We start from the raw sequence: 18069 nt of genomic DNA on the forward strand, positions 1-18069 counted from the left end.
TGGGGGTGAACTTAATTTGGGTTAGCATCTATTACGAAAGCGCTGAAAAAAACTTCAGCAAGAAAAAGCTACTGAAAAGGTACTGAAACAGTCAATCTGTGTTGGATTTTAAAGGTCTTGGCTGAGCGGCCTTTTTCAGCGTTTCCCTAAGAAGTGCTAACCCCGGGTTAAGCTCAGCTCTGTGGCCTTAATTGATTGATTCGTACTTCCTCGCAGATTGTTGTTACTGTGTGAGATGGACGAGACCTTAATCCAGTGGTCTCCAACCTTGGCAACTTTAAGACCTGTGGACTTCAACTCCCAGAGTTCCTCAGCCAGCTGGGAGTTGAAGTCCACAGGTTTTAAAATTGCCAAGGTTGGAGACCACTGCGGAAGAACGTTTTCCGCCTAACCAATCACAGAATCTGTTCTCCGCCGCTTCCACAGGCATCTCGTCGCCACGCCCTTCCCGTCCTCGAGAAATCACGTGAGGCCGAGCCTTTGGAAACCGCCTCTCCGGAATGGCTCCCGGAGGGGAAGGGGAGGGGCTCACGCCTGTTATGGCCTCGCCCCTCGCTCACGTGACTCCCCTTCCTTGGGCCAAACGGGGCTCTGGTTTGGTGCAAAGGCCGACGAGCGGAGGCAGCCGCGATCGTCGCGGCGGCGGCGGGCGGCGAATGGGGGAGCCGATGCCCGTGGGAGCGCCAGTCCCGGTGGAGCAGGCGGTGCTGGAGACGTTCTTCTCCCATTTGGGCATCTTCTCTTACGACAAGGCGAAGGACAATGTGGAGAAGGAGCGCGAAGCCAATAAGAACGCCGGGAGCAGCTGGCTGTCGCTCCTGGCCGGCCTGGCACATTTGGCAGCGGCTGAAAAAGCGTACCACAGCATGACCTTCCTGGGCCAGAAGCTAGGTACCCACGCTTGGGCTGCTGCTGCCAGGCGCTGCATCCCACCTTCTCCGTCCTGCTTTGGGGCCGCTCGCCTGGGGAGGAGTCCTGAGTCCTGGACAGGGCTAGAGGAGGAGGAGGGCGGCGGCGAAGGGCTGGGTCTGGGGAAGAAACCCGTCCGTCCTCTGCCGAGCCCCGCTCAAGGCTTGCCGAAAGTCAGTGCTGGGGAGGCTTCAATCTCGACTTTTCTTACAGAACTGATTCAGTTTTCCACATTCGTGCGTTTCTGAGTTTATCCGAAGCTCCTTGCTCCCTTCAGAGTGACTCGCTCCCTTTTCTTCCTCCGCATCTGGAGAGAAGATATTTGGAGTTGAGGTCTTATAAAACCGTCCTTGAGACTTTTGCTTATAGTGGGGAGATGGGGTTTTTTGGACAGAATGTGCAGATTACATAGGAAAATCAATGTTTACTTGAAACAGGTAACAGATTGATTCCCCTCCCCCCATTTATATTTTTTAAGACTAGCCCTTGAAATCTCAAAATTAGTATTGATAGGCTTTCTTCTGGATTATATTGCTTTATGTAATGTGGGTAATTGATATAATCTGTAGTATTGCTAAATATGCAGTAAGGATAGCAAAAACTATCTTTAGAGACACATAATAAAAATTACAGATCAAAGAAAGAAAGGAAGTTGGAAAGAGAAATGAAACTATATAGTAGTTGGGAAAAGAAAATATTAAAAAGAATCGCTTGATAATAAAATGACTGGCACATTCTGAGGGAAGTAATGAAAATGTCTTAGTATTTAAGAGAAGATAAAGTGCAAGAAAAAGGTATGCTTCTAATTTGAAATTGGTTCTAAACCTGCAGCTACCTATGGTTCTACCTTCATGGAAGGGTTATTTTTCTTCTTTAATTCTCTTCATGGTTATTGCAATAGTCTTGCCACTTTATATGCAGGTCTTCTACTACATGTAGCCATTATCTTGACTGCTATATAGAGTTTCTTTCATCTTCTGCTTGGTCAAAAAGCTGAACCATCTAGAGCTTTTAGTAGCAATGTGAAGTATCAACATTTAACAATGGCTGTTTACATTAATTCCTCATGAAAAGAGCTCTTTTTCATTATCACTAATTTTAAAGTTCTAATTTGTGGAAACAAAGGTTGGATTTGAGAGATGTGAAAGTTTTTTAATAGATAAATCATGCTGATAAGTTAATATTTTAACTACAGTATGACTATATACCGGTATTAAGGAATAATGAAAGCAGCTGTTAAAATGTGCCCCCTGACTGTATCAATCAAAAGAAAATTTGCATGAATATTGTATCTTATTCATTTCATTCTTATCTTTAGTGACACCTTATTCTTTAACAACAAACAATAGGTGGGCAATCATTCTTCAGCCGGAAAGATTCTATACGAACTATATATACGTCTCTGCATAATGAGCTGAAGAAAGTGGTAGCAACTGGTCGGAATGCAGTGGGAGGAACAGCTCCTCACCTTGAAGAATTACTTTCTCATCTTTCTGAGCAGCTCTGCTTCTTTGTCCAGGCTCGGATGGAAATTGCTGACTTTTATGAAAAAATGTACAGCATCAGTACCCAAAAGTATATAAACTCTGAGGAATTGATAAATGTTTTGGAATCCATTCTCAAAAGATACAGCTCAAGGTTAGTATGTGTACACTGTACAGAATGACTGGGAATCTGAAAAATTCTTATTAATATGGTAAAGGTAACAATACTCTCAAGTTGAGCTCTTGGTAACTGTATTTGCACAGTTATTCTGCCAACAGTAAGAAAGTGATTTACTGTGCTTTCAGGATGTTTTAGGCCATTCCAGTCTAGCCAACAGCACTGAAATTCTGCTGTTGTCTACTATCTAATTCTAAACTAATTAGGACTCACCGGATCAGCCATTGGATAAAATGAAAGCATGTTTTAAATTTCAAAACTAAGATCGTTTAGTTTCTATTTTTGTAAAATATGTAATTTCATACTATCAACAGGGTTTAGACAATATTCAGTTATATATATTATATTTAGAGTTAAAATTCTAAAGCAAATCTAGCACTGTTTTCGTCTTTACCTTTCTAACCAGAAAACCAGTAAATGTGTACATGTTGCTTAAATGCAGACCATAATCTGACCTATGATTTGCAAAAAACTGAAATACATATACTGTATATACTCGAGTATAAGCCTAGTTTTTCAGCCCACTTTTTGGGCTGAAAAAAGCCGCCTCGGCTTATACTCGAGTCAGTGAAAAATTTGCCTGAAATGGAGGAGAAAAAGGGGCGGGGCCATGCCGCTGGGTGACACTCGTGAATGGCCCAGTGCCCCTGTGAGTTTCCCCTCCCTCTGTGTCAGTTTGCCGCGCAGCGCGCACCGCACCATCCCCCCTCCTCACGTTCTAATGTAATGCAGGGCTGTCTTACGATTCCCCTTCCTCCCCCTCCTGCCGCTCTGCAACGATGTCCCACCTCCTCCTTGTTATGGCAAGCAGCCACATAGCGATGTCCCACCTCCTCTGGTACAGTGATCCAATGATAGGAATCACTGTGCCGTGCGTCATAGGAGGCGGGACATCGCTCCCGCGGCTGCACGGGACATCATCATCACAGCGGGACATCAGCATCATGAGGTGAGTGAAGTATTTCATTGAATACACCGCTAGTTTACTGTTTTTCTTTGAAATAAATATTCAAAAACATTATTGGTATCTATTTTTATTTTTGAAATTTACCGGTAGCTGCTGCATTTCCCACCCTAGGCTTATACTCGAGTCAATAACTTTTCCAGTTTTTTGTGGTAAAATTAGGTGCCTCGGCTTATATTCGGGTCGGCCTATACTCGAGTATATACGGTAATATAAGCCCAAATGTGATTTTTGAGCCAAATGGGTTTTGAGGAAAGGGGGGAGGAAAGAGGGGGAATAAGAAAAAGTGATGTCATAGAGTACAATTTAATTACCGTATTTTTCAATCTATAAGGACGCTCTGGACTATAAAATGCATCTAGCTTTTGGTGAAGGGGAAAAAATCTGCCTCTGGCCCCCAGCAATTTGCCTCCTTGCAGTAAACAGCTTGGTCAGCTTCAGCACAGCCTGATTTAACATGAGCAGCTGATTGGCAGTTGGATCCCCCCCCCCCGAATACCACCGATTAGCTGTTCCAGGCTGCAGGGATCACTGCCACCAATTGCTTCTGCCGCCTGTCACTACCTCTGCATGCCCCATTTTCTGCCTCCAAGTGCCCTGTTCTTGGCGCTGCATGTCCTGTTTTTGGCTTTTGCACATCCCATTTTCTGCCTGTTCCAGGCGGTGGCTATAGGCGGTAGCAGCAGTGATCCCTACCACCGGGAATGGGCCGAAAACAGGACCCGTGGAGACCAAAAATGGGACAGGTGGACCAGTGGTGGGTTTCAAAAAAAAATACTACCTATTTTGTGGGTGTGGCCTATTTTGTGACCGTGGCTTGGTGGTCATGTGACTGGGTAGGCATGGCCAACTTGTAAAATGTGGTGAAACTCACTTAACAACACTCTTGCTTAACCAAAATTTTGGACTCAATTGTGATCATAAGTTCGTTTGTCCTTCCTTTCCTTTCTTTTTTTTTCTTTTCTTTCTTTCTTTCTGTCAGATCCTCTCCATTTATTAATTAGGAAAGAAAGACCATGAGACTCCATTTGTAGAAATCAAATGTACTTTTACTAATTAAAAATGGTTAAAGTCAATGCATAGCGAAGTCTGGTTAATTAGGCGTGAAAGCAGTTGATATATAGAATAGCCCATTCCCCACCCCTTGGCATCACAGCCCCAGCCCAATCATAAGTCTTCCAAGTGTCAGGTGTGAGATAACTTCAAAAGGCATCACGAAGATGGAATGTCGGTGCCGTTAGTCCAGGCGGGAAACACCCATGCATGCGCAGTCCGAACAGTCGGTGAACTCCAGAACGTTCCTCCAGCACAATGAGTAACCCCTCCCAAATACCATGCCCTCCCTCCCCGTTTCATGGCAGCTGAAGCGACAGCAAAGCAGAAGCTGACATCCGGCTGTCCCCCGGAAAAAGGCGATCAGGCCTGCAAAACAGAAAAAACACAAACAAACAGACAAACAACAAAACACAGAAGAGAAAAAGGGGAAAGAGGGAAGAGAAAATTAAGGCTTGTCAGGATAAGCAGCATAAAATTTCCGAAGCAGCCGCGGAGCACGAACATGGGACTTGTCAACCCATTCCGTATGGGAGGGGGGAAAATGTTTCCAAGCCACCAAGTACTGGATGCGGTTACGCCGCTTGCGGGAGTCCAGAATTTCACGGACTTCAAAGTGTTGTTCGCCATCAATCAACAAAGGAGCAGGTGGAGGAGTTGCCGGCGGACGTAAAGTGGAAACATGAACAGGCTTAATGAGGTTAACGTGGAACACGGGATGAACACGGTCGAGATGCTTAGGCAGTTGCAAACGAACAGAAACAGGATTGATGATTTTGAGGATGGGGAAAGGACCGACATATTTAGGTCCCAATTTCTTGGACTTTTGGGTGGTCTGAAGGAACTTTGTGGACAAGTAGACCAAATCGCCCTCCTTGTACTGATAAGGTTGCATACGCTTCTTATCAGCTTGCTTTTTATGAGCGCGATGAGCGGCATCTAACGTAGCAAGAGTCAAAGGCAAAATACGGCTGAGCCGCTCACTCCAGTCAGCGACGGAAGAAACTTGAGGTTGGTCACGAGGCACCTCTGGAATAGGAACAAAGTCCTGACCAAAAACAACCCGGAAAGGGGTAAACCCAGTGCTGGAATGAACAGAATTGTTGTAGGCCACTTCAGCATGCGGCAACAAGTCCACCCAATCGTCTTGCTGATAATTAATGAAACAACGTAAATACTGTTCTAGAACAGAATTAGTCCTCTCACAGGCCCCGTTAGTCTGAGGATGGTGGGCGGAGCTTAGGCCCTGGGCGGAGCCAATGTGCTTAAGAAATTCCTTCCAGAAGGTCGAGGTGAACTGGACACCCCTATCAGAAATGATACGATCAGGCACCCCATGCAACCGGTAAACGTGGGAGATGAAGAGCTTAGCGAGAGCCTTAGCAGAAGGAATTTTGTGGCAAGGGATAAAATGAACCTGTTTGGAAAATAAGTCCGTAACGACCCAAATGACGGTGTGCCCCTGGCTCTCAGGAAGCTCAACAATGAAGTCCATCGAAATTTCCTTCCATGGGGCAACAGGCCGTGCCACAGATTGAAGCAGTCCTTGTGATTTCCCAGGTGGCCGTTTGGCGGCCGCACAACCCGGACAACTAGCAACATACTGTTCAATGTCTTTTTTCAAAGAGGGCCACCAGAATTGCCTCTTTACGAGATGCAAAGTCTTTATGAAGCCAAAGTGACCCGCCAACTTGGAATTGTGAGCGCGTTGGAGGACGACGAGACGAAGAGAGGCGGGGACATAAAGCTGGGCTCCGATCCACGGTAGGTCATCCCTCATCGTACATTCATCCTGATGCCCCTGGAACCAATCGTCCTGGGGAAGGGCGCTTCTGAGGTCAGAGAGAAAATCTTGAGGCATGTCCACCTTCGAGCGCGCTTGCTGGCGAGTGATCACCGGAGCCGCCAGGCTAGAAGTGGGAACAACCGGCTGAACAATGCTCAGTTTCGAGCAGTTGTATTGAGGGAGTCTGGACAAAGCATCCGCCATGAAATTTTTCCCCCCAGGGATGTATTTGAGTGTGAAATTGAAACGGTTGAAGTGTTGGGCCCACCGCATCTGTTTAGGGGACAGATGGCGCGGGGTCCTCAATGCCTCTAAATTCTTATGATCAGTCCACACCTCAAAAGGGTGCTTGGCGCCTTCCAGAAAATGGCGCCATGTGGTTAAGGCCCAGCGCACCGCAAACGCTTCCTTCTCCCAAACGGCCCAATGCCTCTCAGTGTCTGTGAGTTTGCGTGAGGTGTAAGCGCATGGTTGCAAGTTACCTTGATCGTTGGCTTGTAGCAAGACCGCACCAACAGCGACATCACTGGCATCCGCTTGGACAACGAAAGGCTTTTCAATGTTGGGATGCTTCAGGACCGGTTCCGCAGCAAAAAGGCGCTTAAGTTTCTCGAAAGCAGCTTGACATTCCATGGTCCAATCCAAAGGTTTGCTAGGCTTAGGTTTAGGCCCACCCTTGGACTTCAGCAAATTGGTGATAGGAAGCGCAATTTTGGCAAAAGAAGGGATGAATTGACGATAGAAGTTAGCAAAACCCAAATTTTTTTGCAATTGTCTGCGCGTTCGGGGCGCCTCCCACTCCGTGACCGCTTTAACTTTCCCAGGGTCCATTTCAATGCCGGCGGGAGAGATGCGATACCCGAGGTAGTCAATTTTAGCTTGGTGAAACTCACACTTTGACAACTTGGCATAAAGTTCAGCAGCCCTGAGTTTTTTCAAAACAGTGCTCACTAGAGCGACGTGTTGGTCATAAGTGTGAGAATAGATAAGGATATCGTCCAAATATACGATAACGCCTTTGTAAAGGTGGTCATGCAAGATTTCATTAATTAATTGCATGAAGACTGCAGGCGCCCCCTGCAGGCCAAAAGGCATGACCCGGAACTGGAAGCAACCAAGAGGGCAGTTGAAAGCAGTTTTCCATTCATCTCCCTCCTTTATACGGACCCTATAGTATGCTTCCCGGAGGTCCAGTTTAGTGAAGATGCGGCCCTTCCCCAAGTGGGCCAACATGTCCTTCATCAATGGTAGCGGGTATAAATTTTGGGCAGAGATGGCGTTAAGGTTTTTAAAATTAACACATAATCTTAGGGAGCCATCTTTCTTTTCACGGAACAGCACAGGAGCAGCCACCTTAGGGCGGGCAGGCTCAATGAAACCCCTTTCCAAATTTTTATCGATGAATTTTCTCATCTCTTCCATTTCCCTTGGTGACATGGAATATATTTGGGGTTTTGGTAGCTTAACCCCGGGTAATATGTCGATTGAGCAATCAGTAGGCCTGTGGGGCGGAAGTTTGTTGGAAGATGTCTCACTAAAGACTCCCCTCAAGTCCCAATATACTTTCGGAATTTTTTCCTCTCCTTCAATCCGCTCCTGCCCTCTAGCGGCCAAATCAGAACTGCAGCCAACAGGGTGCGAAGAAACTTCCTCCCCTTCCGGAGGTGTGGCCGTGCGAATCCGCAGCCAACCCTCCCTCCAATTTATGCGAGGGTTCCATTTGCGAAGCCAAGGCAGGCCCAAAATGAGTGGTCTTTCCATCCCAGGAGCCACAATAAAAGAGATTAGTTCCGTGTGGGATCCCATTTTCATCTCTAAGGGCTCAGTAAAGAAATGGGCGCCCCCCCCCAGCGATGGACCCATCTATCTGGCAGAAGACAATAGGGGTTTTTAAAATCTTCAGCTTGAGGCCCAGTTTTTCCACCATAGCAGGGTTGATCATTGAGCGGGAACAGCCTGAGTCAAGTAGGGCGGAAAGGCATTCGGACCCCCCATCGGGCAGAACTCTCAATTCTACGGGGATTAGCATAGGGCCTTTGTTTGAACTCACCCAGCGAGGCGAGGCGTTGTCATCGGAGTCATCAGAGGAGCTGGTGGAGACATCCGCTTCTCCCTCCAAAACGTGGCTGAAGTGGGGGGTGGGTGGAATCAACGGCAAACGCAGCTTCTTTCTTCTTCTTATCTGAGGGCTTGGTGGATTTCCCCTCCCGCTTGGAAGGGGTTAGGGCGATGGGCAGCTGGGCGTGGCATTCAGGAGCGCGGTGGCCGAGTTTCCCACAACGAAAGCAAGTAAACGGCCTGGATTTTCCAGAGGGGCCTCCCCTCCCCTCTGCCTCCGAAAGGGGTTTTGCGGCTTGGGGGGGGGAAGATTTCGCAGCTTTCTCCTTTTTCTTCTGCCTCTCCTCCCTAGCACATTTGAGCCTTATTAAATCCAGTTCAATGTCAGCCGTGTTTTCAAACCAAACAGTTAAGCGTTTGGGAAGGTGGCGATTAACACATTGTTGATAAATATCTTCATCCAAGCCCAAAGCAAATTTGTCCAAGAGGGCTTCTTCACCCCAACCTCTCATGTAATTACACAGATGTTGAAACTCCTGAATGTACTGGGACACCGGCCTGTCCTCCTGCGCGAGGGTCATAAATTTCAGTTTGCCCCGTTTCTCAGTCGGGGGGTCATCAAACCGCCTCTTGAAAGCTCCCATAAACGCATTGAAATTCCTTAGGAGGGGGGAGTTTGATTGGTGTAACCCTGATCCCCAGTCAGAGGCCTCCCCGTCTAATGCAAGCAAAATCATTCTTACTCTCAAGGTATCTGAGTCAAAATCGGGCCCATAGATTTCCATATAATTATAGACTTGCATGATGAAAGACCCCAGCTTCTTAGGGTTTCCATCAAATTTTACAGGCAATGGGGGGACTTTAGCCATTCTGTGTCTTCTGGGGAGTGGAGCCCCTGGTCTGGCAGCATCCCTGGCAGGGGGGGGTAAAGCTGCTCGTGGGTTTTCTCGCTCCCATCCCCTCTCGGCCTCTTCGCCTTCCCCAAAACTTAGCCCAGAGTACCTCTGTTCCAAGTAATCAGGTTGATCTCTTTCCTGGGGTCTTCGTTCGGCTGCCGCCAACGGCCTTTCCTGGTGTTTCCTCCTGGTAACGGCCGCATCCCAGGTTACCCCCTCCTCTCTTTGTCCCACCGACAAAGACCAACGGGGGGGGGACTAGCGGGGCACGATATCTCCAGCTGAGCCAATTCTTCAGGAAACAAGATATCAGTGGCCTCTTTTCTTTTTCACCATCACTTGTTGGCGCAGACATTTTTTTCCCCTCTGTTGTGCCTCCTTTGTAGTTTTTGCACCTCCCACGGTAGATTGTAGTCTCCTGGAAAGGTGTTGATGAGACTTCGCTAATTGTCAGATCCTCTCCATTTATTAATTAGGAAAGAAAGACCATGAGACTCCATTTGTAGAAATCAAATGTACTTTTACTAATTAAAAATGGTTAAAGTCAATGCATAGCGAAGTCTGGTTAATTAGGCGCGAAAGCAGTTGATATATAGAATAGCCCATTCCCCACCCCTTGGCATCACAGCCCCAGCCCAATCATAAGTCTTCCAAGTGTCAGGTGTGAGATAACTTCAAAAGGCATCACGAAGATGGAATGTCGGTGCCGTTAGTCCAGGCAGGAAACACCCATGCATGCGCAGTCCGAACAGTCGGTGAACTCCAGAACGTTCCTCCAGCACAATGAGTAACCCCTCCCAAATACCATGCCCTCCCTCCCCGTTTCATGGCAGCTGAAGCGACAGCAAAGCAGAAGCTGACTCTTTCTTTCTTTCTTTCTTTCTTTCTTTCTTTCTTTCTTTCTTTCTTTCTTTCTTTCTTTCTTTCTTTCTTTCTTTCGTATCTCTTTCTTCCTTCCTTCTTGTGTCTTTCTCTCCATCTTTCTATTTCTTTCTCTTTCTATTTTTGCCCTCTCTTTTTCTCTCTCCCTTCCTTGATTCCTTTCTCTTTCTTTCTCTGTTACTCTTTCTCTTTCTTTCTTCCTCTCTCTCTCTCCCCCACCCCACCCCTCTCTCTCTCACACACACATCCCTTCCAGTTGGCAAAAAATTCTGTTTTGCCAGTTGGAAGGCTGGCAAAGAAGCCCCAATTTCCTCGCTGCCACAGCTCTTGGAAAAAGGAAGCAGAGATGCTGGCCTGGTGCTTGCATCCCTTACCACTCACAGCCACTGACCCCCTCGCTGTTTTCCTGGCCAGCCGCCCAGCTAAGCAGGGCAGGTAGGATCCTGGCTGCTGCCGGTGAGGAGGGGGCAGTAAGGGAAGCAAGTCCCGTGCCGGCATCTCTATCTCCTTCCTCCGAGAGCCGGCATGGGGCTTCCTCCCTTCCGCTCTGCTCACCCATCCGCAGTCTGCTGCCCGCACTCCAGCCTGCACACACCCCCTGCATTTTCCTCTCCTCCCCTCAATGCTTCCGAGGCTGTCGGAGGAAGGAGGCAGAGAGGCTGGCCTGGCAGTTGCTTCCCTTACCGTTTACTGCCGCTTGCCCCCTCGCCGCTTTCCCAGCCAGCCACCAGCCACCAGCTAAGCAGGGCAGGTGGGGCTGCAGCCAGAAGGCTGCAGGGGTAGTGGTGGCGAGCAGTAAGGGAAACGAGCCGAGGAAGGAAGAGGAGTGGAGTCTTCAGCTGTTGGGAGAAGCCCCCACGCTTCCTTCTGTTTTGACAGTTGCCTGGCTTGCAGTGGGGTGGGGAGAAATCAGGGGGAGAGAACAAAGCATGGGGGCTTCTTCCAACAGCCGAGGAAGGAAGAGGAGCGGAGTCTTTGGCTGTTGCAGTGGGGTGGGAAGAAAGCAGGGGGAGAGATGGAGGAAAAAGCCAAGCTTTTGCTAGGGATGGCCTTCTCCCTCTCTCCCCCTGATTTCTCCCCAGCTGCGCTCATGGAGGAAGGAGGTAGGGATGCTGGCCGGCGCACGCTTCCCTTACCACTTGCCACCACTGCCCCTGTGGCCCGTCGGCTGCAGCAGCCCCGTCAACTGGACAGGCAAAGGAAGTGGGTGGGTGGGGCAAGCGTGGTGCGAACAGGCGGGGCAAGAGAGCAAGCAGCGGGTGGGCAGGCAGAGGAAGCAAGTGGGGATAGGCCAGGTGACTGTACCAGGATGGGGGCATGGCCAGGCTGCCAACGGTACGGAAAGATACAGCTGATTACCGCTACCGGTATGCCCGTACCGGGAGGAACCCACCTCTGACGTGGACACGGTGACGGCGATGGGCTGCGGCGATCCCCACAGCCTGGAACAGCTGATCAGCAGTGTTCCGGGAGTCTGATCCAACTGCCAATTACCTGCTCATGCTAAATCAGGCTGTGCTGAAGCTGATCAGGCTGTTTGCTATAAGGAGGCATATAGCTGGGAGGCAGAAACCAAAGGGTTGGGATCGGCAGGTGGATGGGGCTTCGGCCACATTTGCTCTATAAGACACACAGACATTTCCACCCACTTTTGAGGTGGAAAAAAGTGCATCCTATAGACTGAAAAATACAGTACATAACTGATGCTATCCTTAGGTCATCTCTCTTAAGTCATAGGAATGTTAAGACCTAAGAGTTCTGTAAGTGCACACATAAATGAGATGGGATGAATAATGATTGTTGGATAATTGTTGGATAATGATGATCTTTTTAGATGTGCTTTTGAGTAAATAAAATAATTCATAGCACTTAAGATGTTGGCTATCTAGTGCCAAAGGTACTTAGTGCTTATTTGTTACAAACTCATTAAGTGATATAAGAGTGATAATTCATCAAATTTTATTTATATTTTGCTTTTCTTATTTTTTATATAAAGCAGCAATACCTAATATTTATATTTATTTTTGTAAGCCATCCAGAGTTACTGATAATGAGGAGGTGATCATATAAATTCTTTTAAATAGATATTCTTTCCTCCTATTTTCTCTACAACAGCAACCTTGTGAGGGGGGTTGGGCTGAGAGAGGATGGCTAGCCCAAAGTTGCCCAGCTGCTTTTCATGCCTGAGGCAGGACTAGAACTTAAAGTCTCCTGGTTTCTGGCTTGGTGCCTTAACCACCAGACCAAACTGGCAGTGTAAGTTTAATTTTTGTTAGAAACAGTGAAAAAAGTATGGTATTACAGCTTTCATTAGTTGCTTTCTTAGAAATACTATCAAGGAATGATAGCATTCTCCTTTTATACTATAAAGCTATACTGTAAATAAGAATATTGAGTGCATGTATGTATGTATGTGTGTATGTGTGTGTATACTATACACACTATACTATATATACTAAAGTATATATATTGAACTAAAAAATAAATGGCTTGTTGAGATAATGCCTTTTATGTACTATTTTTCCACTTTTTCTAGATTTCATCACCCAATCCTTAGTCCTCTGGAGGGCAGTTTCCAGTTAGAAACTGATGTGCTTATGCATCTTCTGAAGGCTCAGGCCCAGATCTCTGAATGGAAGTTTCTCCCATCCTTGGTCCACTTGCACAATGCTCACACCAAATTGCAGACATGGGGACAGATTTTTGAGAAGCAGCGGGAAACAAAGAAGCATCTCTTTGGTGGGCAGTCTCAGAAAGCTGTTCAACCTCCACACCTTTTCCTATGGCTAATGAAACTGAAAAATATTCTCCTTGCCAAATTTAGCTTTTACTTTCATGAGGCACTTAGTCGACAAACAACCCTATCTGAAATGAAAACTTTGACTGCAAAAGCTAATCCTGATTATTTTGGGAAAATCTCTAGCTTCATCAGGAAATACGATGCTGTTAATGTTTCATTAATCTTTGACAATCGTGGCTCAGAGAGCTTTCAGGGACATGGTTATCATCACCCCCAGTCCTATAGGGAAGCCCCAAAGGGTGTAGACCAGTATCCAGCAGTGGTATCGCTGCCCAATGACAGGCCTGTCATGCACTGGCCTAATGTCATCATGATTATGACTGATCGAGCTTCTGATCTGAATACTTTGGAAAAGGTGGTCCATTTCTATGATGACAAAGTTCAAAGCACATATTTCTTAACCCGACCTGAACCTCATTTTACCATTGTGGTTATTTTTGAATCCAAAAAGTCAGAGAGAGACTCTCATTTTATCACTTTCCTCAATGAAACATTCTATTCTCTTAAGAACTCTAAAGCTTTTGCAAGCTTGAAGCCGGGATCCAAAGGGTGAGAGAACTATTAAGACAAGAGAGACAACAGTAACACAACACATTCCAAGCTTCCTCAAATAAGCATTTGTACATGTTGTCATTATTTTAAAACGTATTTTAAAAAGTATTTAATGATGAAAATTAATTATTAAGCGGTTTTGGAAGGAAAAATCAGAATTATATAGAATTGAATGGGAACATGCAAATTACACAAAGGTGCACTAAAATTATCGGTGGAGTTTTGATCAACTTTTTTTTTTATCTGTGACCCTTGTTCTTCCTATATGCACTTTATCTTTTGTTAATTCTTTGTTTAGGGTCTGCAGAAAATTTGGTTTCAAATTTTTAACCCAGAACCCACGGTCTTCTCTTAAAGTGTTTTTCAGTCATAGTTACTGGAAAATGCTAGAACTTAGAAAGAAATAATTGCAATAAATGAAATGCATTGTAGAATGAAGTATTTTATTTTTCCATTGTTTCTGCACCTTTCATAGTTGTACAAATTTGGTTTGGCATTCTGTATTTTTCTAATGTGATACAGATCTAAAAGTAATTATTCTAAAATTCCTTACATTTACATATTGTATAAGAAGAGAAACGTTTGTACATTTTAAAGCTGCAACATTACTGGCAAAGTTGAGCAGCAGTAATTTTCAATCCTAAAACTAAATGCTGAGGGTAAACAAGTGGAGTTTTTAATTGAATTAATGACATTCTGTAATTAAATTTAAATTTTAATAAAAATTTAAAATTAGAAGGGAGAAATAGAAATATGAGGATGTGTAAAATAATACAGAAGGAACTGTATAGTATTATAAAAATCTGGTAAAGTGATTACCAGGACAAAAATTACAAATCAGGATTAATATTTTAAATAATAAGTGCTAACTAAAATAATAAATTCTATTTGGCTCTGTTTGGATTATTGTATTTTAGTTTAATAAAATAAATTATGTATGAAAACATTTTAGTTAAGCAGTTTGGTTAACACTTCTTTGTAAAAGCAGACAGACAATTCATTTTTTCTATTGTCTGTACTTTTCTGTTTCATTCAAGTTAATAACAGCTTCAATAATCCTGGGTTAAACCATTAGACTGAATTAGAATATTGGCTTAAGCTTATTTATTAAATTATTAAATTTGTTTGCCACTCATCTCTTCACAAGGGGACTCTGGGTAGCTTACAACACTAAAAGCAAACCATAAAAATAAATATTTTTAATAAAAATACAAATTATAATTAAAAGATGGAGCAGAATAGAAGCAGGATGTGCAGGGGAGCAGGTGGGACCATCTATTAGTCCATTAACCACCTCCAGCATGATACTTCCCCTTGGGGCCCCAAGCCAGCTGGCAGAGTCAGATCTTCAGATCCTTATGGAAGGTCAGGAGAGTGGAAGCAGAACTCACTCTTGGGGGCGGGGGAGATGTTCCAAAGGATAGGAACCTTGGCATATATTGCTCTTCTCCTGGACATCCCTCCAACTGAAACACCTTGACAGACAAGATCCACAGCAGGACCTCTCTGCCAGGGCGAGTGGGTGAGTGGGGCAGGCCAATCCCATTGGGATGAGACAATTCCTCAAGTAACCTGGACCCATGCCATACAGGACTTTAAAAATGATAACTTGAATTGCCCCCAGAAACAAACTGGCAACCAGTATAGCTTGCAGAACAGTGTTGTAACATGAGCTATTCTAGGTGTCCCAAGGACTGCCCAACTTGCCACACACTGCACCAGTTGTAGCTTCCAAATACTCTTCAAGGGTATTTATAGCATGTGGTGGTAGTTCAGGCATGAGATGACCTGGGCTTGAGTGACTAAGTGCAGAGACTCATGATACAAGAAGGGGTGCAACTGACACACAATGTAAAGTTGTACAAAGGCTCTCCTAGCCACAACTTCAAAGCAGCAGTCATAAGTCCAGGAATTGCAGACTGAGGATATCTGAGATAGTGCTATCCCATCCAGAACCAAAGTTCCTGACCTTGAAGCTCCATGCACTTAAAGCCATTTAGTCTTACCAGAGTTCAATCAAAGCCTGTTATCCCCCATCCGAGCACCCCAGGCTTCAGGCATCACTGGAGAGCAGTGACAGTATAACTTCAATCACCATGGGTGAGGTATAAAGTTGAGGATCATTAGCATACTGATGATACTTCAACCCATGGTGGCAGATGAGCTCAGTGGTTTCATCAACATGCTACAAAAAAGCAGCCATGGACTGGAATCTCCCTATCAACACTAATTGTGACTGACCTTGGGGAAAGAAACAAAATCAGTGCAAGATTGTGTTGCCTAGCCTCAAACTCCAAAGCTGGCCCTAAATGGTACCATGGTTGATGATAGTAAAGGTTGTTGAGAGGTCAAGGAGAGCAAGGATAGTTGTATTACCTCCATCCCGCTCTTGCCAGAGATCATCAAGTGCGACCAATCAGGTTGTTGTTCTGTCCCACAACAACCTGAATCCTAACTGGAAGGGGCCTAGATAATCTGTTTCATCCAGGACTCTCTGAAGCTGCCAAGTAACCACCTTTTCTATCACCTTCCCTAAAAAGGGAAGACAGGAAACTGGACAGAATTTGTCCAGGCAGGTGGATTTTTTTAAGGAGGGGATGAACCAAGGCGTCCTTAAATTGCTCTGGAACGTACCCTCCTGCAATGAAGAATTTATTATTTCCTGACGCCCCTGACAGTCACTATCCTAGAGGTTGTCACCAGCCAAGGGGAACTAGGACCTAATTGGCAGATGAGGTGCTGACAACTTCAAGGACCCTATTTCTCAGATTCAACCAGATTGAACTTTTCCCAGATACTCGAGCAAGACCTACACCATGCATGGATTTCAATTGGAAACAAATCCAAGGTTGCTTGTTTTTATATAACTGAAAATAAAACAATAGAACACTGTAAAGGGCTAATGCACAGCTGAAAGAATCATATCATAGCTAATTAAATTGAGACATTGTTTGAATTAAACCTTTTTCAGTACATCAGCATTTCACAGATAATTGGCATCCACTGTTAGGGAAAGAGTAATAAAATGCACATCATGACACTGCAAGACAGTGTATACCTCACACCACACTTGTTTCTGATGATGTAGTACAAATATGAAATGGCACAGCTTGCATTGTGTGATGCATATTTTGGCATCATGGCTAGCTATCAGGGGTGGGTTCCTCCTGGTTCGCCCTGGTTTGGGCGGACCAGTTGGTCGGTGAACCCGGAAGTAATTAACTTCCGGGAACGCCGGTACCGGTCCTGGCCCCTGTTGCTGCAAAGCGCCCTTTTGCCAGCGCATCACAGCTTGCTCGCTCGCTCCCCTGCCTCTGTGCAGCTCACTCACTCGCTCTCCCACCCTCCGCACTAAGGCCAGCTTGCCGCTCACTGATTGGCTGGAGTCCAGCCAATCAGTGAGCGGGCTGGAGGCAAAGCGAAGCATTTAAAAGCTTTGCACTTGACCTCCATTTGAAAATTCCCTTGGGCCTTCGCCTTCCAGGAGCTTGCTGTTTCCCCCTCAGGTAAGCAACTAAGCCCCGGCGGTGGGACTCGGGAGGCTTCGGGTGGGTGGTGGTGGCCCAGCTTTCGTGAGGGAAGGCCTTCCTTCGCAAAAGCTGCAGGCTGGCGCATGCCATGCAGCCGAAGCCGGGTGGGGGGCGGTAGCAGTGGTAGAGGCCGAAGGCGGGTGGGGGGCGGCAGCCTAGCTTTTGTGAAAGCTGCAGGCTCGTACGGGGCCAAAGGTGGGGGGGCAATGGCCTAGCTTTCGCAAGGGAAGGCCTCCAGACCTTCCCTCGTGAAAGCCATGGGCTTGCTGAAGGCGGGGGGCGGCAGCCTAGCTTTCGCAAGGGAAGGCCTCCAGGCCTTCCCTTGTGAAAGCCATGGCCTGGCGGCAAAGGCAGCCTAGCTTTCGCAAGGGAAAGCCTCCAGGCCTTCCCTTGCCAAAGCCGTGGGCTCATACGCGGCCAAAGGAGGGGGGGCGGTGGCCTAGCTTTCGCACGGAAAAACCTCCAGGTCTTCCCTCGTGAAAGCTGCGGCCTGGCGGCGAAGGCGGCCTACATTTTGCAAGGGAAGCTCCCCCCCCTTCTCCAGCCTCGCATGGCTGGCTAAGCCTGCTAGGCGACCTGCTTAGTGACCCTAGCCTTGTCTGAGGGTCCAGTGTCTTACCTGTTCCTGCTGCCTGCCTGCTCCCTGTTGCTTCCATCCATTGCGACGAGGATTCATCCATCGCATCGGAGTGCTGCTGATTGTGCCTGCTGGTAAGTGATCCGGGTTTTTTTCTTTTATTTTTTTAATGTATTTTAAAATAATATTTTATTTAATGCACAGAATTTTTTTAAATAGTTTTACTTAAAAGTATTGAGTGTAGAATATTTTAAAATGGTTTACTTCAATTTATTGTGTGTGGATTCTTTTTTTAAATTGTCTTAGACTATTTAAAAAAAGATTCTATCCAAAATAAATTAAAATAAACAATTTTTAAAAATTCTATACTCAATACTTTGAAATGTATTGTGCATAGAAT

The 18069-nt window shown here is 46.0% G+C and overlaps 1 protein-coding gene across 1 annotated transcript; it reads left to right on the forward strand.

Moving 5' to 3' along the window:
• Positions 1-557: 557 nt before the first annotated feature.
• Positions 558-14459, forward strand: C7H12orf66 (chromosome 7 C12orf66 homolog). The gene is made up of 3 exons (XM_032221393.1): positions 558-891; positions 2259-2547; positions 12747-14459. The coding sequence occupies exons 1-3, from the start codon at positions 657-659 to the stop codon at positions 13561-13563; spliced, it is 1341 nt and encodes a 446-aa protein (XP_032077284.1). The 5' UTR covers positions 558-656; the 3' UTR covers positions 13564-14459.
• Positions 14460-18069: the final 3610 nt, after the last annotated feature.

The sequence above is a fragment of the Thamnophis elegans genome, chromosome 7, assembly GCF_009769535.1.
Source record: "Thamnophis elegans isolate rThaEle1 chromosome 7, rThaEle1.pri, whole genome shotgun sequence".
NCBI classification, from domain to species: domain Eukaryota; kingdom Metazoa; phylum Chordata; class Lepidosauria; order Squamata; family Colubridae; genus Thamnophis; species Thamnophis elegans.

What these genes read in the sequence shown, in the direction of transcription:
- C7H12orf66 (XM_032221393.1), top strand. Translation starts at nt 657, where the DNA reads ATGGGGGAGCCGATGCCCGTGGGAGCGCCAGTCCCGGTGGAGCAGGCG. An exon ending in CTTCCTGGGCCAGAAGCTAG is followed by an intron (nt 892 to 2,258) that starts GTACCCACGCTT and finishes AACAAACAATAG; the next exon opens with GTGGGCAATCATTCTTCAGC. An exon ending in CTCAAAAGATACAGCTCAAG is followed by an intron (nt 2,548 to 12,746) that starts GTTAGTATGTGT and finishes CACTTTTTCTAG; the next exon opens with ATTTCATCACCCAATCCTTA.